Consider the following 17313-nt stretch of genomic DNA (forward strand, 5'->3'; position numbering starts at 1 on the left):
AACAAGCTCCTGTAACAAGACGGGTGCACGATGATCTGATCCAGCACCAGTACGAGGGGCCCTAATTTAAGTGTGCCCACTATCCCCATGGCCCATTGAATCCAAAAACTCTACATTTAAAAATAATACATTCATACCCATTTAAATAGGCTTTTCCAATGTTTGTAAGGAAAAATTCCAGATTGTTGCTATGTCCTTTTTTCATTAGTGGGAGGATTGTGTTGGTTGACTTCAAACTTCTCCTCAAGATTGCCTGGAGAGAAAGAGGATAAGGGATGTTATAACTAAAAACAATCAGCACTGAAGACCTTTAAGAAAAGCCATGAAACATTTAAAAAAATTATAATAGAAATTCATATTTTGCAGTACCTCACAGTGGCCAGTAGATGTCAGGGTAAACTAAGCAGCCATTCAGTTATGCTGTAGTGTATACTGTATAGGTGTTATGTAGCACCTAAGCCACTAGAGGGCACAACATACTGTACTTCTGGCATGTCTGTTTGAAAGAAAACTCTTAGGGCTTGTTCACACGACCAAATGGCTTTTTCAGTGTTTTGCGGATCCGTTTTTCCATTACATAGAAAAAATTGGGCTGGGCATCAAATTTTCAATAGATGGTTCCGCAAAAACGGAACGGATACGGAAGACATACGGAGTACATTCCGTATGTGTTCCCTTTTTTTTTTGCGGACCCATTGACTTGAATGGAGCCACAGAACGTGATTTGAGACAATAATAAGACATGTTCTATCTTTAAACAGAATGGAAAAACGGAAATAAGGAAACTGAATGCATACGGAGTACATTCCGTTTTTTTTGGCAGAACCATTGAAATGAACTCAAAAAACGGCCTGTATACGGAAGGCACAAAACATTTGTGTGAACGAGCCCTTAGGCTGAGTTCACATCAGCGTTCAGCCTTTCCGTTCTCCTGCTCTGTTATAGGCCTCTTGCACACGAACGTTATTTTTTTTCCGTTTACGTTCCGTTTTTTTGCGTTCCATATACGGACCGTATACGGAACAATTGATTTAAATGAATCCGCCCAAAAAACGGAAGGTACTCCGTATGCCTTCTATTTCCGTATTTCCGTTCCGTTCAAAGATAGAACATGTCCTATTATTGTCCGCATAACGGACAAGGATAGGACTGTTCTATCAGGGGCCAGCTGTTCCGTTCCGCAAAAAACGGACCGCAAAATACTGAAAAAGCCATACATATGGTTGTGTGCAAGAGGCCATAGGAGCAGGAGAACGGAAAGGACAGATTCAGCACATAACTGAGCCGAACGGAGCCAACGGACCCCATAGAGTATAATGGGGTCCGTTAGGTTTCCGCTCAGAGGAAGATTTTTGAAGTGGAGCCAAAAGTCCTGCATGCACAACTTTTGTAATGGGTTGCATCAGAAGGGGCATAGATGCCCGTGATAGGAACATAGTCCTACCACTTTACAAATCGCTAGTCAGACCACACATGGAGTACTGTGTACAGTTCTGGGCTCCTGTGAACAAGGCAGACATAGCAGAGCTGGAGAGGGTCCAGAGGAGGGCAACTAAAGTAATAACTGGAATGGGGCAACTACAGTACCCTGAAAGATTATCAAAATTAGGGTTATCCACTTTAGAAAAAAGACGACAGAGGGGAGATCTAATTACTATGTATAAATATATCAGGGGTCAGTACAGAGATCTCTCCCATCATCTATTTATCCCCAGAACTGTGACGAGGGGACATCCTCTGCGTCTGGAGGAAAGAAGGTTTGTACACAAACATAGAAGAGGATTCTTTACGGTAAGAGCAGTGAGACTATGGAACTCTCTGCCTGAGGAGGTGGTGATGGTGAGTTCACTAAAAGAGTTCAAGAGGGGCCTGGATGTATTTCTGGAGTGTAATAATATTACAGGCTATAGCTACTAGAGAGGGGTCGTTGATCCAGGGAGTTATTCTGATTGCCTGATTGGAGTCGGGAAGGAATTTTTTCCCCTAAAGTGTGAAAATTGGCTTCTACCTCACAGGTTTTTTTTTGCCTTCCTCTGGATCAACTTGCAGGATAACGGGCCGAACTGGATGGACAAATGTCTTTTTTTCAGCCTTATAAATTATGTTACTATGAACGCTGATGTGAACTCTGCCTTAGGCCCCTTTCACACGGGCGAGATTTCCGCGCGGGTGCAATGCGTGAGTTGAACGCATTGCACCCGCACTGAATACCGACCTATTCATTTCTATGGGGCTGTGCACATGAGCGGTGATTTTCACGCATCACTTGTGCGTTGCGTGAAAATCGCAGCATGCTCTATATTGTGCGTTTTCCAACGCAGGTACCATAGAAGTGAATGGGGCTGCGTGAAAATCGCAAGCATCCGCAAGCAAGTGCGGATGCGGTGCGATTTTCACGCACGGTTGCTAGGACATGATCGGGATGGAGACCCGATCATTATTATTTTCCCTTATAACATGGTTATAAGGGAAAATAGTAGCATTCTGAATACAGAATGCTTAGTACAATAGGGCTGGAGGGGTTAAAAAAAATAAAAAATAATTTAACTCACCTTAATCCACTTGCTCGCGCAGCCCGGCTTCTCTTCTGTCTTCATCTTTGCTGTGCACAGGAAAAGGACCTGTGGTGACGTCACTGCGCTCATCACATGGTCCATCACATGATCCATCACCATGGTGATGGACCATGTGATGAGCGCAGTGACGTCATCAAAGGTCCTATTCCTCACAGATGAAGACAGAAGAGAAGCTGGGCTGCGCGAACAAGTGGATTAAGGTGAGTTAAATTTTTTTTTTTTAACCCCTCCAGCCCTATTTTACTATGCATTCTGTATTAAGAATGCTATTATTTCCCTTAAACCATGTTATAAGGGAAAATAATACAATCTACACAACACCTACAAACATGCCGATTTTTCTCACACGCATGCAAAACGCATTACAATGTTTTGCACTCACGCGGAAAAATCGCGCATGTTCCCGCAACGCACCCGCATCTTTTTCCGCAACGCCCGTGTGAAACCAGCCTTAGGGCTTATGCACACAAACATTTTCAGTTTTTTTGGGGACAGTATGCGGAACCATTAATTTCAATGGGTCCGCAAAAAACGGAAGTTACTCCGTGTGCATTCCGTTTTTTGTAGGAACATGTCCTATTTGTGTGCGCATTACGGACAAGAATAGGACATGTTCTATTTTTTTGAAAATGAATGGGTTCCGATTCGTTCCGCAAAATTGCGGAAAGGATGCGGGCCCATAATGCAGACATGTGAATGGACCCTTATTGTGAGCCAAAATTAGGTGCGGATCAAAAACACAGAATCTTTCCATTGCACCTGATCTCTGTGTAGGCGTCACTCCTGGTTTTGGCTCACAGTAACTGATGGAAATAAATGATCAAATAACTGAAGTGTGAACTCGGCCTAGGGCTACATGCACACGACCGTATGTGTTTTGCGGTTCGCAAATTGCGGATCCGCAAAAAAAAAAAAACGGATGACGTTCCGTATGGCATCCGTTTTTTTGGCGGATCCGTTTTTTTTTACGGATCCATTGTAATAATGCCTATCCTTGTCCGTAAACTAGAAAAAGGGGTTGGGACATGCCCCTTTGATAATACTAAGTAAGACCTAGTTGTCAACTTGTTAACACCCTTCCAGGATGAACAACAGAGGAACACAGGATTCTAACTAAAGGTCACAAATCTGTTATTTCTTGGGGAATACTGGTATTTTCTAAAACAGACATGTCAGGAGAGGAGACAGGCCCTCTTTAAATGCCTGTGTCGCATAATCGAAAGTCATACCACTTTTCTAATACACTTCTCCCGCCATTTTCAAGATCTCTGCTTGCTGTCAGACAATGAAAATACTCTTATCAATATCCAGATGTTGAAAGTCTCTCCTTACCTTGTATTTCTCAATAAACTTGGAGTTTGATTCAATAGTAACCTCTGTAGGCAACTATCGTTTTGCTCAATAAGTCATCAGTCCACATAGGATTGCCTAGGCTAGATACAACTGTAACAAACCCTCAGCTGTGTAACATATTAGGCCGTGTACAGATTTTCAGCCTCTGGGGGTAAACAATGTTCCCATTCAGCGGAAGCAAGCAGAGGTCTTGAAAATTCTGAGGAACTAAAGCACAGAAGCCTAGACAGCCTCTTTGAAGTAACCCACATGGCATTAGATTACTTGCAAATCGCAGACAGCTCCTAGTAATCTAATGTGGCGGTACTGGATGCACAATGTGCCGCATGCTGTAACACCCGCTATGGAGGCAGTGAAAACGGTCACACTTGATTTGCACTGGAAAATTGGAAGACGCTAATGAGAAGAACATGTCTGCACTGCAGGTGATGACTAATATACCAACCTGGAGGAGGGCATGAGGGGCAATCTCCACCACCACTGCATTTTCTGGGATGCTCTGCAAGCCTTCCTGGAAGAGGACTGGACTGACTAAATTATTGACATGGTATTCCGCTGATGAGAACTGAGCGAGCTCGCTTTGCCACTGGGCCTCTGGTAGGGACGTGCTGATCCAGCGATGAGAGCGCCTCTTAGGAACCGTAATGACCTGAAGGGTAATATCAAAGCAAATCTGAGGTCAAACACTGATATAAAGAGGATTATATCTAGGATTATAATTTACTAATATAACGTGATGTATTGCATTTCCAAATGCGAATATGGCTAAACTACATAACCACCTGTGCCACGTGATGCCCTGGCATGCAAGGTTTCACTACAGATGTCTCAGGGATTCTCCAAGACCAAACCCAAGTTCTAGGGAGTTGGACAGCATGCAAAAGGTGAAGAAAAAAAAAACTCACCTGTCACAAGCGCTCCAGGACTGGAAGTGTGATGTGCCGTCTACATGCACATCACCCCTGCCGGCCAATCATTGACCTTAGTGGTGACTTGTGCAGGGACGGCACATGACCAAGGTTACCACAGTGGTGGTGTGCATGTAGATGGTACACGCTGACCAGATGATGCACCATAGCTCAGAAGTCCTTTTTTTTTAATTATTATTATTATCTTGCACACCTCTGTATAGCACATTTGTTTTGATGCCGCCAGGGCTTGCTGTTAATGAGATTGCCCATGGAATGGAAAGAACCATGTTTTATAAGATTCCTCTCTCTGGTCCAGCGGGACTGGAAGTGGCGGAGATGGGTTCTCAGTGCTTTGCACCCTGCCCAGCCCTCTGACTATGGGTTCCTAGTCCTGGAGAACTCCTTTAATTCTAAAGTTGAGCTGCTAAGGTAGCCAAGCCCAGCGTCAGCACCTGTATTACTGATGATATGCTATACATTTCTGAAGCTAAGGATAAAAAAAGACAAAGACCACTCTGTGACTCAGTCACCAATATGTCCAGATCCACCAAAAGAAAATGGACCTATGCTGCAGTGCCAGGCAAAACATTTAGAGTGGCGCTGTTTCAGATAAACAATAAACAGATCTCTCAAGCAAGTGGCTGATAACTGGGATTTAGTGGGAATATAATAATAAGGACACACATCCAGATTTTGCCTTCAAAGAGTCTTTCAGAGAAAAAAAAAACAGCATGTGAGTGCGGACCAGATGATGCACCATAGCTCAGAAGCCATTATTTTTATTATCTTGCACACCTCTGTTTAGCACATTTGTTTTAATGCTGCCAGGGCTTCCTGTGGGTGAGATTGTCAATGTAAAGGACTATTTACAGCTGCCTGCAGGCCCCTCTAGGACAAAGGAAAGAAGTGCTGTAATTACGCTTTGCATGCTCCCCTATTCTGTTGCTCTGCATTATGTGCTGCCCAGCATGTAAAACAGGATCCCTTCAGACAAAGGAAGAAGACCAGAGAGCAGTGTGAACAGACACATAATGTGTGCCACCTCAGTCACACAACTTAGATAACGACTGGACCAACCCTCCAATTTCAGTAGGAGCGGCTGCCCATTTAATGTGTGTCCTGACTCTCCCGTGATGGCAGATGGTTTAAGCATGCTTATTCTCCTCCCCCATTGAGACCACGTGCACATTTGTCTCAGCACAGTGCGCATCTGTATGGGGTGGTGGGAGGAATAGCTTTCAGACAAATGAGTGTTCAGCCTACAGATATCTAAGGTGTATGGCCACCATCAGGGACCTCACACAAGTGAGGGATAACATCCAGAAGCTTGGTGATGAGACTGCATGTAAAACTGGCTCATGGAGGTATCTCAGCTACATCCTACAAGGTCCCAGCATCAGTAAACACACAGGAAATTAAATATAAATGTGCGACTTACTTTCTTCAGGGCACTGAGAAGCGATGGAGCAATAGACGCCATGTAATAGGAGTGAAAGGCCACTCCTGCACTCTGCACTTCTTTGGCGAACACCCCTTCTTTCTTGAGTTTTGCAACAAAGCCTCGCACCGAATCCTAACAGAAGGATAAAGGAGAACGCCTTGAAGTCTACAAATACCATAGCAAAGTTCAAGAGCCTCCAGCTGGAGGAAAGCCTTGACCAGGAGCGAATGGAGACAGAACCTTACCTGTGGGCCAGATATGGTGACTGTATCCTCAGAGTTATGGCAGGCCGGCACCACTCCCTCCGGACACTGAACTTTACATTCCTCCCAAGTCAGCCCTGACAAGAGGAGATAAGTCAGTCTTACAATGGGAGAAATATCAATCTCTATAGGCAGTTATGGAGTATCTTTTCTTAGAACTCTATATTCTGCTGTTCCTCTGTTATTCCTTCTGGAAATGCTTTACTAAATGAACAACTGAGTGTTCTCATTTGTTTGCCAATACGTTATGTCCCTACATACTAATTGGACAAGGTCAGGGTACAGACACATGTAGCACACGTGCTGGGTAGCTGAGATGAAGCCAAAAAAAAACATGTCGGCATCCAGTTCGGTGCCGTTTTCAAACTGATCGTTAATTGATTGTTGGAGTTTTTGCTGCTGACATAGAATACAGTATGTATTATTACTCCAGAGCTGCAATCACACTTCTGCAGTCCCAGGTTACAATCTCCCAGACTTTCCTTATGTCTAAATGTCTGCAATTGGTGATTGATATTTTACATGAGGCATGAATGGTAACTGTCCCTGTCAGAGACAGTCCCAATAACCAGACCTAACAAAGGGCAGGGTTTATGGAAAACTCTGGCCAAGCTTCAGGGAGTTGATCAAATTACCGGTAATTTTATTTTTAAGCAAGGAAGTTATTAGAATAATAATTTAAAAAAAAACGTATACTCAGCCCTCCTGCACTGACGCTCTTGGGCTTTGCTTTTCTGACTGCAGCGGTGACAAGCTTGTATACTGCATGTGACTGCTGCAGCCAAGCACTGGCCTTGGCAGTTTTGTGCTGTATACCACCAGAGCCAGTGATTGGTACATCTGTATATATTGGCAAGTCCTTGCTGCAGCTAAAACATTACTGTATGTTTGCAGCAGTGGGGAAGATGGAGTGGTAAGTGCTGCAAATGAGGAGGTTTAGGTCGGGGAGAATTACTATTATTAGTCTAATAGTGTAATTGCCTTAAAAAATAACTGGGACAACGGTAAACATGTATGAGGCACTGCACAGTCATTTATGTAGACAGTGACTCCACCGGCGAAATAGTGAATGCAGCTCTGGAGGATAATACAGGATGCACCTCAGGATCAGTACATGATAAGTAATGTAATGTATGTACACAGTGACTGCACCAGCAGAATAGTGAGTGCAGCTCTGGAGTATAATACAGGATGTAACTTAAGATCAGTACAGGATAAGTAATGTATGTGTACACAGTGACTGCACCAGCAGAACAGCGAGTGCAGCTCTGGAGGATAATACAGGATGTAACTCAGGATCAGTACAGGATAAGTAATGTATGTACACAGTGACTGCACCAGCAGAATAGCGAGTGCAGCTCTGGGGGATAATACAGGATGTAACTCAGGATCAGTACAGAATAAGTAATGTATGTACACAGTGACTGCACCAGCAGAATAGCCAGTGCAGCTCTGGAGTATAATACAGGATGTAACTAGGATCAGTACATGATAAGTAATGTAATGTATGTACACAGTGACTGCACCCGCAGAATAGTGAGTGCAGCTCTGGAGTATACTACAGGATGTAACTTAAGATCAGTAAAGGATAAGTAATATATGTACATAGTGACTGCACCAGCAGAATAGCGAGTGCAGCTCTGGAGGATAATACAGGATGTAACTCAGGATCAGTACAGGATAAGTAATGTATGTACACAGTGACTGCACCAGCAGAATAGCGAGTGCAGCTCTGGAGGATAATACAGGATGTAACTCAGGATCAGCACAGGATAAGTAATGTAATGTATGTACACAGTGACTGCACCAGCAGAATAGTGAGTGCAGCTCTGGAGTATAATACAGGATGTAACTTAAGATCAGTACAGGATAAGTAATGTATGTGTACACAGTGACTGCACCAGCAGAACAGCGAGTGCAGCTCTGGAGGATAATACAGGATGTAACTCAGGATCAGTACAGGATAAGTAATGTATGTACACAGTGACTGCACCAGCAGAATAGCGAGTGCAGCTCTGGAGGATAATACAGGATGTAACTCAGGATCAGTACAGGATAAGTAATGTAATGTATGTACACAGTGACTCCACCAGCAGAACAGTGAGTGCAGCTCTGGAGGATAATACAGGATGTAACTCAGGATCAGTACAGGATAAGTAATGGCATGTATATGCAGTGATTCTACCAGCAGAATAGTGAGTGCTGCTCTGGAGTATAATACAGGATGCAACCCAAGACTAATTTGACATAATTAATGTAATGTTATTTATCCTGAGGTTTAGCAGCAGACAGTTTCATGTTATATGACAACTTGCTAGATCATCTGGGATGTTCTGACAACCAGCGCAGCCACTTCTGTGCGGCTCAGTGATGAACGGTTCTGAACAAGAATAGGTCTAAGAGGTCTTTACCATCATTGGATCTAGATTCAGAATGTGTGACAAAAGTCTTTTGTCCCTGACCAGGATTATAATAATCTTATTGAGTGAATTATGAACAAAAGCAAAAGTGCCACAAAAACAACAGATTCATGGAGAAAACACATAACTGATCTAAGCCAAGTGACATAATTAAGCCAATTAAAAGAGATTGGAAGAGATTTATAAAAACCTAGTACAAGATTGGCTTAGGGCTACTGCACTGGCACATGTTCTCCTCTCCTCAGGGTCATGGCTGTTGGGGGATAAATGCAGGAGATCAGTCCATACAAAAGAGGAGATGACACCAATGAATGGGTTCACTCCTCAACCGCCCTTGCATGATGAGAGCTGTAGACTGAGTGACTGCTATGGGGAATACAATGGGGCAGATTTACTAATCCTGTCCGACATTTAGACAGATAAGGGCAAGTTCACATCACCGCTCGTTTTTCCGTTCTTCTGATCCGTCAGAGGAACAGAAAAATAAAGAAAATAGATTGTGTAAATAAAAAAAGGGATCCTGAGCATCAGTTATGCACATTTGGCATCCGTTCGAGCCATTTCCGTCTAAGATCCATTAGTTTAGAGGGGAAAAAAGTCCAGCATACAAGATCCGTTTTTTTCTGATGGATCAGAAGAACGGAAACGTGAACAGTGATGTGAACTTGTCCTGAAATACGCAGTCTAACGATGTGCCAAATTCCTCCCAGTGGCTCACGATGATGGATTTGGTGCTTTTTTAGACACAGTAGGGGAGATGTATTATCTGTATTGTCTGTTTGTAACTTTTTAAATGCAGCTTTTTGGAAAAGAGAAATCGCAAGTGCCTCTCTTTATGCCACCCTTGCCCTTTTTCCAAAACAGGGTGTAGAAAGCTCCGGAAAGGGACAGCTGAGACAAATTTATCTTTATTTGCAGCAGTTTTCTGGTGCAAATGAAGCCAGAAATCTATGGCAGCTCTGAGCTGTTGTAGATTTCTGTTTATGGTAGTACAAGAAGTCCCAGCAGTCGCTTGTATGCTTGAAGGTTTTTCTTTATTAATTTAATGCATAGAAAAGGTACAGGACGCGTTTCGGCCAGTCCAAAGCCTTTTTCAATTGATAATACGGCAATCCCTAACCGGGATAAAATTCATGCAGCAATCAGCTAGCAATGACGTGCGCAGCCACAAAATCCAATTTGACCATATTATTAGAAGGAGCTGGCATATTCTACAGAGGGGTTAACCCCAAGTGGAAGAGTTTAAACTCCCCCGCTGATATGTAACAAAAAGAACCCCAATCTTCGAGACCAACTGGTACACACAGACTTGGGAAGCTTTAAAGGCTATGTACACATTCGAAGGCAATTTTTGTTTATGATTCCATTTTACTCATTTTTGGCTAAAAATCCTATTTTCAATTGGCCTTTATTAAAAAATATTGAGCTGTTCAGTCACAAAGGATTAACTGGTTTTCTAGCTGTGTGACTGGTACTTTCACTTTTGTGCCGGTCATCTAATAAACCTTATCTCTAAACTACTGAGAGGTCATAAACACTTATTTAAGCCACAATCTTATTAGTTAGATAAGAACTAAACTATAATGAGTTTTTATAATGTCAGAGAGCAGAGATAAGGAGCCCGTCTGCTCCCCAACTGACGGAAAAGAGAGAAAATACACAGGCTACTTCTAGAGCATCTCAGCTCTGTACAGAAAAAATGGGTTCCATATTTTTAATAAAGACCAATTGAAAATAATGATTTTTGGCTCAAAATAAGTACAATGCAATAATAAAGAAATTGCCCCCAAAGGAGTACATAGCCTTTAAGTTTGTCTACATGATAAATGTCATTTGATGAAGTGAGACAATCGCTTTAAGCCATGCCCCATTCCGCTAATCACCGCCACACACATTGTTTTTATTTGAACTGGTTTTATATCCTTGCCCTATATATCTAACATTTGCAACATTATAGCTCCGTCGACGAAAGTCAAAACCAAAACTACACGGCTCCATCAATTGTGTAGCATATGGAGCTGGTAACTGCAGCACTGCTCCCACTCACTTCAATGCTACAATAACCAGCTCTGTCCACTGCACTATGCATGGAGCTGTATAGTTCTGGTGATGACTTCTGGCACCGGGGCTACTGCAGAACAGTTGATCGGTGCAGGTGCGGAGTGTCGGACCCCCACTTATCAGATACTGATGGTCTAAAAGCTTTGGTTGCGATAAGGGTATGGAATTCAATTCAATCTGTACAGATAAGAAGCCTTGGGGGCTGGACATAGAAAAACTTGCAAAATGGCCCACAAGATGAAGTTCAACATACCTACTGCAGCCATTCCACCTGGTGGGAGTTTTGCCTCTTTGATGCACCGTCCCCTCCAGTAAGCAGCGAGTATGGCTTCTGTGTGGCTAAGTGAATCATCTGCATATCCACAAGCTAACTCTCCAACTGAGTGCCCAACAATGCCATCAGGTGCCAGTTTCATTGCTTTGAGCATGTCAATCTGAGCAATCTGAAATGTAGCACATGAGGTCAATCAATAATGATAATACATGGACCATACTGGTCCAAGCATGATACTGTACATATGACACAGAAAGCAATGTGTGCGCCTGTCATACTATAAGCACAATTCGTGGCATGTTGAAGGAATGAAAAGTGCATCACATAGAGTTCCTACCTGAATGGCAGCCAGTCCAACAAATGCATGGACAGTGTCCTCAAAGGTGCTGTCATCGGCGTGGAGAAGAAGTTCTGACACTTTCAATCCGGTTCCTTTTAGAGCTTCATCAGATCGGAAAATGGACTCGCGGAATATATCCAGGTTCATGAGGCTGTGACCCATTCCTTTCCACTGTGTACCCATTCCTGTAGATCACATGCAACATACTGATAGGTCATCTCAAAGATGATGCCCAAAGCAGAAATAGAAGAATGCCTGCATACTATCCGTTCCTGAGGCTCAGCATGATAGCTGCATAATAGTCACTCTATCTAGCTTTTATTTTTTAATGCATAGTCTCCATTTCCCTTTACCCACATCCCCCTAACATATGTGATGTTTAATCCCGGGCCAGCTACACTTATCTATGACAGGGTCGCCATGTTCTGTAGCTTCTCGGCGAGTGTTCACTAGACCTCTGCACCTACATGCTGGTCAGTCAGTCCCACCAAAATCTATATGTTCGGCCGACCTTAGTTTAATGTGCACGGCCACCGTTGCCTACTCCACCTAACCTTCGTTCCAGAACTGGTCTTTTCTATGATATAGTCCAGTGTGTGAAATTTTTGTCATGATTAGATTTCAGTCATGATAGTCATCACTGGATACTAAGAGGAGTCAGCACTGTCATTAGAGACACTGTCATTGAGAAACTAAGTCCAATAGCCATAGAATAAGTTCCCAGAAAACCTACAGGAGTTGACTTTGTGGCAAAGAACCAAGCTGCAAGGCAATGCTCACCTGAACAAATGTACCACAGAGGTCTACCAGATGCTTGCGTCTGTTGAATTTCCTTCACATCACTTTCCGTTCCCACAAGTGTGTATCCACGGTATGGCATGGCTGTAGAGGGCATTCCAGAGATGTTGTTCAGCAGGCTCACAATCGTGGCATCTGAGGCAAGTTTTTGACTTTTCTCTATTAGAGCCTCCACAGCCTCATGTGTCCGTCCGCATATCTGAACCAGGCGAGGAAGAGGAAGGGAGCCCCCACTAGAGGATAATCTCTTCGGGTTTGGTCTCAAGATCACATGGACATTGGAGCCACCAAATCCAAACGAATTGATGCCAACAATACCACCTTTTATTGGGATGGGTTCAGTCACTACTTGGATTCTTCCATCTTGCAAAGCAGGAATATCTTGGTTTGGATTCTTGTAATGGAGATTTGGGGCCCAAACGCCATGTTCAAGAGACAGAATGACCTATATGGGTGTAAAATTAAAACAATAAGTAGTAAAACATAGTATTCAGCTATACTACTTCATATATGTGCACTTGATTTAAAGAAGACTATCCTACTCCTGCAGTGAACTCCACTGAAAAAATGTGATTGTTAAACTGGATTCTATGATGATATAGAAGCATGCTCCCAGCATGCTCCACTCATTTCTATGGAGTTCTGAGAACAGCCAAGCAAGTGTACATCTTGGGAGCTGGAGTGCCGGAGGTTAGCCATCACAGATCTAGAGGATAATTATTCAGAGATGGTGGTGGGGCTGGGAAGGATAGCCCTTAAATGAGCAAAGGTTAAAGAGGTTATCGCATGAATCGAGTTCATATAACCCATTATTTAAACTACTTTGCACTGTTTCCACCAAAAATATATGTTTCTCCTTTTTTTTCCTTCCCCTTGGTCCCCTTAGCCCCACTGCTAATCTGTCTTATTTTGAGTGAGCTCTTGAGCAGTCTTACATGACCCATTTCTTTTGTTTCTGCCTTCACAGCCCAAACCCCTTGTATGTACTCCCTTTCACTTCACCCTGCTGCATAATACCACGAGTTAGTCTGCTTCCCCCCTCTGGCAGACTTCATTCCAAAAATACCACATCAGTACAATAGTACACAAACATAATAATCCACAGTAAATTCACAGTCTCATTCTTCCTCTCATAGCTGTAAAAATAATCCCCAGTAAATTCTTCAGTCAGTCTCCTTCCCCATCTGGAAGCCCTACTGTAGTCCCCAGTAGGTTGCTCTCTAGATAGGCAGATAATAATTGTACCATGGGATCTGGAGCAATGGAAATAAATAGTATTTCCTTGCTTACAAGTCAATCCTCAGTAGCGACCTCAGCTTTGCTGTATATTGCACAGACGCCAGTCCTTCCCTGACAAGCAGGGTTGAAGCAGTTTGTGTAGGCTGCTGTTCAGTGAACAGAGGATCACTACTCTAAGATTATGAATTTGGCAGTGGGAGAGTGACTGAGCATGACTGTCCACCAGACTTCAGTTCATTAGGTGGGTGTGCACGTTGATATAGACAATGAACACCAGGTGGCACCATACTATGTATGTAAATGCAATCATTTCTCAATTGATAGTTTTTTTAGGGAGCTTAAGTGGTCACAGGTTCTAGAACAGCATGACACTAGCAGTGACACATAGTTCTTGGAGATAAGACTGCTGAAGCCAAATGATTAGCCTCAGGTCACAGGTTCAAGCCACTTCTGGGTAGGTGGGGACCCAAAACAGGAGGAATAGGGCTGTGGCAGAAGAACGCTGGTACTACTGAGAGGTGAGTATGTTTTTTATTTTAATTGGGCACAGGTTCTAAGCATTGGATAGGTCAGCTCTTAGGCCAGACCACCCCTTTAATGCACATTAATGGTAAATATTGTTAGTTTTTCATGATCTGTACAATACATATTATATTTACCGGTAGGACAACCCCATTAAATCCATGGCCTGTCTGACATAGTAATAGCAGTAAATGAGACTCGATAATCTGCACAATAACTACAAAGCTAGTGAGGCCATCGATTATTATGGAAGACGATTTGGCTTTTGCGGAAATGTCGGATAATGATTTTAAATAGGTTTATTCTGCTGAAGTGGTGTAATAGAATTCATTTTATTCTCTCAAAGGTTGAGATGGGGAAAAGCCAACAGATCTCAGCAACTTTACATGCATCTACTAACTTTTCCACATGACTGTGTAATTACTAACCTGATGTTATGTCTATTTAAGCAAAGTACATCGCTTGTGGGTGACTGACACTTGGGCAAACAGGTAATTCTAATGACTTCTATTCCCGCTTGCTGCTCATCGTCTCCCTCAAGGCTTAGTAGACAAACATGACACAACACATGCCCTAGTACATTTCCCCTAGTGTTTTGTGATGAACCCAATAAAGGTCATGTTTCGTAGACCTGCAATGTATTTCTATAATACGTCAAACTCCTGTCACACTGGAAGTCAAGTGGTAGCTGCTGAATGGTACCAATAAGAGGTCAGGAGGGTCACCACCAGGTTCTTTGACCAAGGACCTTCACTAAGTGGAGTTTTATTTTACTATATAAGTTTACCTATGAATCAACTTAATTTAGAGCAGAGCTGGGGGAAATCAAATTCCCTGCAGCTTCCCTATCAGCCTTGCAGATCGTGTTTGATGATCCTCGGGTAGAATGTAAGATGCTGAACTGGAATCCATGGAGAATATGATTTCCCTACGGCCTGTTCTTCTTCTGTTCTATTATTGGATCACTCACAGTAACAACATAATAAATGCAATGCCCTCATGTTTATAAGATACCACCTTGTTCCTCCATAGTATAACATTTATCATGTTAGATTTCATCTAGTTTCCTAACCAAAATTGGAAAGATCTTCCTGAGTGGTCCTCAAACCAGGATCGTGGACCTTAGTTTCCCACCCAGTTGGGATTCATCAAAATAACTGTTGAATTTTAGGAAATTGATCTGTGCCTAGGCAGGTACTTGTAGAAACAACTTTATCACCTTCCACAAAATTATAACTACCCTTGGTTGCACGTGTTGCATAATAATCTGAGCAAAAGAGGTTCATGGTCTGTAAGCCACTGGGTGGCAGGTACAGGTTTGTCTTTTTGCTGATGACACAAAGATATGTAACAGGGTTGATGTTCCTGGAGGGAAACGCCAAATGGAAAAGGATTTAGGAAAACTAGAAGAATGGTCAGAACTCTGGAAACTGAAATTTAATGTGGATAAGTGCAAGATAATGCACCTGGGGCGTAAAAACCCAAGGGCAGAATATAGAATATTTGACACAGTCCTGACCTCAGTATCTGAGGAAAGGGATTTAGGAGTAATTATTTCAGAAGACTTAAAGGTGGGAAGACAATGTAATAGAGCAGCACGAAATGCCAGCAGAATGCTTGGATGTATAGGGAGAGGTATAAGCAGTAGAAAGAGTGAAGTGCTTATGCCGCTGTACAGAACACTGGTGAGACCTCACTTGGAGTATTGTGCGCAGTACTGGAGGCCATATCTCCAGAAGGATATAGATACTCTAGAGAGAGTTCAGAGAAGAGCTACTAAACTAGTACATGGATTGCAGGATAAAACTTACCAGGAAAGGTTAAAGGACCTTAATATGTATAGCTTGGAAGAAAGAAGAGACAGAGGGGATATGATAGAAACTTTTAAATACATAAAGGGAATCAACTCGGTAAAGGAAGAGAGCATATTTAAAAGAAGAAAAACTACCACAAGAGGACACAGTTTTAAATTAGAGGGGCAAAGGTTTAAAAGTAATATAAGGAAGTATTACTTTACTGAGAGAGTAGTGGATGCATGGAATAGCCTTCCTGCAGAAGTGGTAGCTGCAAATACAGTGAAGGGGTTTAAGCATGCATGGGATAGGCATAAGGCCATCCTTTATATAAGATAGGGCCAGGGGCTATCCATAGTATTCAGTATATTGGGCAGACTAGATGGGCCAAATGGTTCTTATCTGCCGACACATTCTATGTTTCTATGTTTCTATGTTACAGTTCTCCCCCAAGTCCTTCTAGTGGGGTACCGCCTCTTTGAAGGACCACTCAATATAACTTGCAGCAACAGTAACTCTTGATGACAGGGTGCTGAATACTGGTACAGCACATTAACTCTTGAGTATTTCACTCTGGTACACAAGCAGAGAAGTAGTCCCCTTTGCCCCTTTTTGCAGCGCTGGCCACAGTTGCCTGTGATTGGTATTCCTGCTTCACTAGTTAGTTTTGTGTTTGTTACTCTGGATCTTTGACCTGTTTCTCTGACATTGCCTCTGATTACTGATTTTGCCTCTGACATGACCTCCTGGAATTAGTCTGTCTGAATACAATTTTACCCTCTTTAGGTTAAGGCCCTTCACCAAGTTGTGGGCCGTCATTTGGGCAGATGGTCCTAGTAGGTAGGGACAGTGGTGTGGGTTGAGTAGAGAGCTGCACTGTTCCCTAACCTTCATGACAGATACAATCTCAGACAATACTAATCAGGCAATGGGTCCCCATCTCCTTCAGTCTCCTGCCACCAGCATACCAGCTTGTCTCACCCAGGCTTGCTGCTCTGCACGACACATGGTTACTCACACACCCTGCCTTGCTTCCTTCCTCCGTTATCTAATATGTCTTCCTATTGGTCCCTCCCTACACTGCAACACCAAGTGGGGACACAATAATTGGGACAAACCCATATATATATAGAAAAGAACACAAAAACACAGTGAGGTCGGTAATGAAGGTTGTCATGTTATACACTCAGCCTATAAAAGGTCATCCTTTGGACCAACTATGTAGCACTATGATACCACTTAGGTCTACAAGGCTATACCTTAGAGTCTTGTCAAACTGGACGCAATAATGAAGTGAATGTATCTACATCTTATCCTCACTT

The 17313-nt window shown here is 42.9% G+C and overlaps 1 protein-coding gene across 1 annotated transcript in view; it reads right to left on the reverse strand.

Annotated features, from left to right (window-relative positions):
- FASN (fatty acid synthase) overlaps nt 1-17313 on the reverse strand; it is an 81260-nt gene that overhangs the window by 40099 nt on the left and 23848 nt on the right. Inside the window, exons 9-15 of the mRNA XM_040435054.1 lie at nt 12420-12882; nt 11637-11824; nt 11279-11468; nt 6527-6621; nt 6279-6413; nt 4375-4578; nt 138-253 (exon numbers count right to left, since the gene is read on the reverse strand). Of these exons, the coding sequence (XP_040290988.1) occupies nt 138-253; nt 4375-4578; nt 6279-6413; nt 6527-6621; nt 11279-11468; nt 11637-11824; nt 12420-12882 (1391 nt within the window). The remainder of the gene's footprint in view (nt 1-137; nt 254-4374; nt 4579-6278; nt 6414-6526; nt 6622-11278; nt 11469-11636; nt 11825-12419; nt 12883-17313) is intronic.

Source organism: Bufo bufo, chromosome 6, assembly GCF_905171765.1.
Source record: "Bufo bufo chromosome 6, aBufBuf1.1, whole genome shotgun sequence".
Lineage (NCBI taxonomy): Eukaryota > Metazoa > Chordata > Amphibia > Anura > Bufonidae > Bufo > Bufo bufo.